General features: G+C 41.4%; 1 protein-coding gene across 1 annotated transcript; it reads left to right on the forward strand.

The window, feature by feature from the left end:
• The first annotated feature begins 6 nt into the window (after window positions 1-6).
• Window positions 7-2,416, forward strand: LOC121964885 (GTPase IMAP family member 9-like). The gene is made up of 3 exons (XM_042515066.1): window positions 7-317; window positions 1,222-1,259; window positions 1,570-2,416. Exons 1-3 carry the CDS (start codon window positions 121-123, stop codon window positions 2,208-2,210), a joined length of 876 nt encoding a protein of 291 aa, XP_042371000.1. The 5' UTR covers window positions 7-120; the 3' UTR covers window positions 2,211-2,416.
• Window positions 2,417-2,422: the final 6 nt, after the last annotated feature.

The following is a 2,422-nucleotide window of genomic DNA, read 5'->3' on the forward strand; positions in this document are numbered from 1 at the left end:
GGCCCTCATCTGTTCATACTGGCAATAGATTCAGAAAACACCAAAGAGGACAAAGTTGTGGCTCAGATCAAAAAACTTCAAGGGACCTTTGGAGAAAATGTGACGGCTCACTTGGTCGTCATGTTGCCAGACACCAAAAGCGCCCATTCACTCCGTCAGCTGAAGCAAAAGTTCAACACCCAACTGGCAGTCGCCAGTGAAACGCTGGCCAGCGAATGTAGGAACTGGTGTTCGGACCGTCAGCCATTCTGCTATGACTACAAAAACTACAGTGAAGATGTGGTGTTAAGAAGAATGACGGGTTTAGAGAACATAAGGTAAACTTTCTGCATAATATTTTGGGCCATATGTATAGTTCCATGCAGCTTGTGTTTCCCAGTTTATTTTCTCTCAGTGGTTTTCTTTCGTCTACCTGAAAAGCTGAAACATCCCTGTGGTTTGTAGTATTGTAAGGTATACGGACATATACAAGCCACGTTATAACTTGTTTTAACAATATTTGTCTAAATATTTGTCCCTAATTAGCTGCATAAATCAAACAGTAAATTGGTTGATTTTAGATATCAGGTAAGAGCTCTGAGTTTAGAGTCGTTCTTACTCCAAAGTTGTCAAATCCTGCCACTGTCAGTTATTTCATCATAAGATAACTATGCCAAAAGCCACCTTTGGCGGCAGTATGGTATGCTGCCAGGTAGCCTCAGTTTGGAATGCAGCCAGGTGGGTTGAAGGGAAGGGTTGAGGATGGGCCCAACATACCCTGGACTTTCACCTATGAGCCCTGTGTTCACTTCCCATATTAATGTAGAGCCAAACCATTATGTTTTTTCTAAACCTAACCAAATGCTATAGAGGTGTTGGGCATAACATAGGTTGACTTACAATGTTGTTAAAATAAGTGAACACCAGTCTGGATAAAAGTCTGAGGTTTGTTTGACCTCTCCACCTCTCCTCCTTTTTGCTCTAGGGGGACTTTCTGGCTCTTTATTAAACTACGAAGCCCTATTAGCTCCTGTTATAATCACTACAACCACTAGAGGCTGTTAATAACTTAAATAACTTCTCACTTCTGCATTTCAAAAAAAATTTTTTGTGGTCATATTTTAGAGGAGGACAGTTTATTGTAAACATTATCTGACACATTTTTGTTGGCATATGATGTTAACACCACTGTCTCTATTACTTTCATCTTTTGATTGACTTTAATTATGTTAATTGTTTCAGTTTGGATGGCCAGCCTGTGTATCACCGTGGGAGAGCAGGTAAAATCTCTGTTTTTAATTACTTGTAATTGTTTTTAGTTATAAAATTCTATCCTGCTGAAAGAATACTCTGTTTGGGGCCAAGTATAATACCTTCAGTTTATAATACCTTGAGTTTAATAGCAGGATATTGCAGGTCACTGATGTTTTAACTGACTGGTTTTCATTTGATTTCATTTATTTATTTGCACCATTAAAAACTGTAACAGAAAACAGGTCAAAAACATTACAGAAAAACAGGTTAGAAAACCAAATGGGCTTATAGAAATATCTCACCAAAGGTGATACAATGAATTACTGTATCCTCCAGGTGACGGTGTCTTTGAAGAGCCAGACGACATATTTAACATCGTTCTGCTGGGACCGAATGGGACCGGAAAGAGTGCATCTGCAAACACCATCCTGGCTGCTGGGCACCCCAACCAGGATTCATTGCAACTTTTTAGATCTGAGCCAAGCCCCATGCTGGTCACCACCCAGTGTGAGGTCAGAATAGTGGAGAAACCATTCGGGACCAAAGTGAGACTGGTCGACACCCCAGACTTCTTTCACGACCAACTCAGAAACTCCCAGGCTCAGGTGGAGGAGTGCAAGAAGTACTGTAAGCCCGGACAATGCCTGGTGCTACTCGTGTTACGGCTGGGCCACTTCACGAACATCGAGAGAGGAATATTAGAAAAGCTGGAGAAGAAGTTCGGTTGGGAGATCAGGGAGAGCACAATTGTCCTGCTGACCCATGGAGAGGAGCTGGCGGGAAGTCTGGAGAAGTTTATAAACGCACATGATCGCCTCAAGAGCGTTATTGAGCTGTGCGAAGACCGATATCATCTGTTTAGCAACACCTCTAACAACAAGAAGCAAGTCATGGAGCTCATCAAGAAAATGCCAGATTATAAAAATCTTTTCCCAAAGTTTGCAAAAAAGCAAAATACTCGCTGCTGCATACTTTAGCTATGCTGTATGTGCAAATGACAAAGTGCTCTAAAAGAATACTTACGGATTAGCGTAGTATTTTTGACTAACAATGGACAGTTAAAAATAAACAATCAATGCAGAACCACACATAATAGCACTGGATCTGTGCCCTTGGTACCCCGGCCGAGGTGCAACGAAAAATCGGGACGGTAAGAAACTGTTCTATTGGTACCATCCAAAATACATAA

This window comes from Plectropomus leopardus, unplaced genomic scaffold (genome assembly GCF_008729295.1).
Source record: "Plectropomus leopardus isolate mb unplaced genomic scaffold, YSFRI_Pleo_2.0 unplaced_scaffold17627, whole genome shotgun sequence".
Lineage (NCBI taxonomy): Eukaryota > Metazoa > Chordata > Actinopteri > Perciformes > Serranidae > Plectropomus > Plectropomus leopardus.